At 23.8% G+C, this 1,412-nt stretch overlaps 1 protein-coding gene across 1 annotated transcript in view; it reads left to right on the forward strand.

The window, feature by feature from the left end:
• The window catches only part of LOC108687368 (H/ACA ribonucleoprotein complex subunit 2-like protein), a 1,136-nt gene extending 544 nt beyond the window's left edge, over positions 1-592 (forward strand). The window contains exons 2-3 of the mRNA XM_018193083.1: positions 125-197; positions 265-592. Of these exons, the coding sequence (XP_018048572.1) occupies positions 125-197; positions 265-496 (305 nt within the window). The 3' untranslated portion in view covers positions 497-592. The remainder of the gene's footprint in view (positions 1-124; positions 198-264) is intronic.
• Positions 593-1,412: the final 820 nt, after the last annotated feature.

Raw genomic sequence — 1,412 nt, forward strand, 5'->3', positions numbered from 1 at the left:
TATATATATACAATATAATAGTATTTAAGTAATTTATTATTATTGTACAAAGCATATATTTAGTTAGAGAAGATAGAAGATATTTAGGCATACAGCAATTATATGTGAGCAATTTCTATTTTAGCATCCAAACATAAAACTTATTTGCGTAATGGTTTAAAAGATGTACAAAAACATCTTCGTAAAGGCGAAACAGGGTAAGCTTTATTTCCTCTATTGAATATTGAATTATTTGTTGAGGCATTACATAATTTCTTGTTTCAGTTTGGTTGTCTTTGCTGGAGATGTATATCCCATAGATATTATGTGCCACTTACCAATTGTATGTGAAGACAAAAATATTCCCTATTGTTTTACTCCATCGAGAATGGATATTGGTGCAGCGATGAATATGAAACGTGGCAGTCTTATGGTACTCGTCAAGGAACATCCCGACTACAAGGAACTCTATGATGAAATTAAAGCTGCAATGAAAACCCTTTCTGCGCCTTTATAGTTTATGTATTTAGGCTAAGTTTGTATATTATTTACTTGTAATTTTGTATATTGTATTCATATTATACAATATATAAAATAAATTAGTTTGTAATTACTTAATTACTTTTTAATCAACAGTGCATAAATCATAAAAGTCAAAGTAATCGACTTTGTCGAAATTGTACAAATTATTTCTATCTCGTAAAGCCATCAAACAGTTTCATTTTAACTATTTATCTATTTCAGTATGCCATCATATTTTTTCATTATACTTGTGTTTTTTTATACAAGTATACATTTATAAAAAAGATCTATTATAGCATATATAGAGTTATAATAAAATAAATATGTGTTTATAATACAAAATGTTTATAATAAGCATTTACGATATTTTGTTGTGTGCATATGTACATATAACATCTTCAAATTTTAATGTTGTAATGTAATATACAGCTATACAATATGAGAAATATAAAATATTTACAATTGAAATTCTAACATAAATTATAATTTTATTTGCATGAAAATTATAAAAAATAATTCTTAATATTCTATTATTGAAGACTTTATTATTTGTATTATTTAAAACTATAGATTAAAAAAATGTTTTTTAGATAAAATATCCCCATAAAATCCCTATTTTAAAGTATTTCACTATTGTAAGATAAAATAATTAAAGTAGTAATAGCGAATAATTGAGATTTTAATTGGTAATGAATAATTATAATCTTTCAAGGTAGTTATTCAAGTTTAATTCGATGTTCTAATTTTTCAACAATACAATGTTCACAAAATGTTTTGCGAAATTAAAATGAACATCTAAAGAATACATATAAAAAAAGAATTTACGTTTAAAATAATGTAGATTAGTATACTCAGCAGTAACAGTTGTACAAAATAGTTTCATGTTCGAATGAAAAAATGTAAAATTTTAT

Source organism: Atta colombica, unplaced genomic scaffold, assembly GCF_001594045.1.
Source record: "Atta colombica isolate Treedump-2 unplaced genomic scaffold, Acol1.0 scaffold205, whole genome shotgun sequence".
Classification (NCBI taxonomy): domain Eukaryota; kingdom Metazoa; phylum Arthropoda; class Insecta; order Hymenoptera; family Formicidae; genus Atta; species Atta colombica.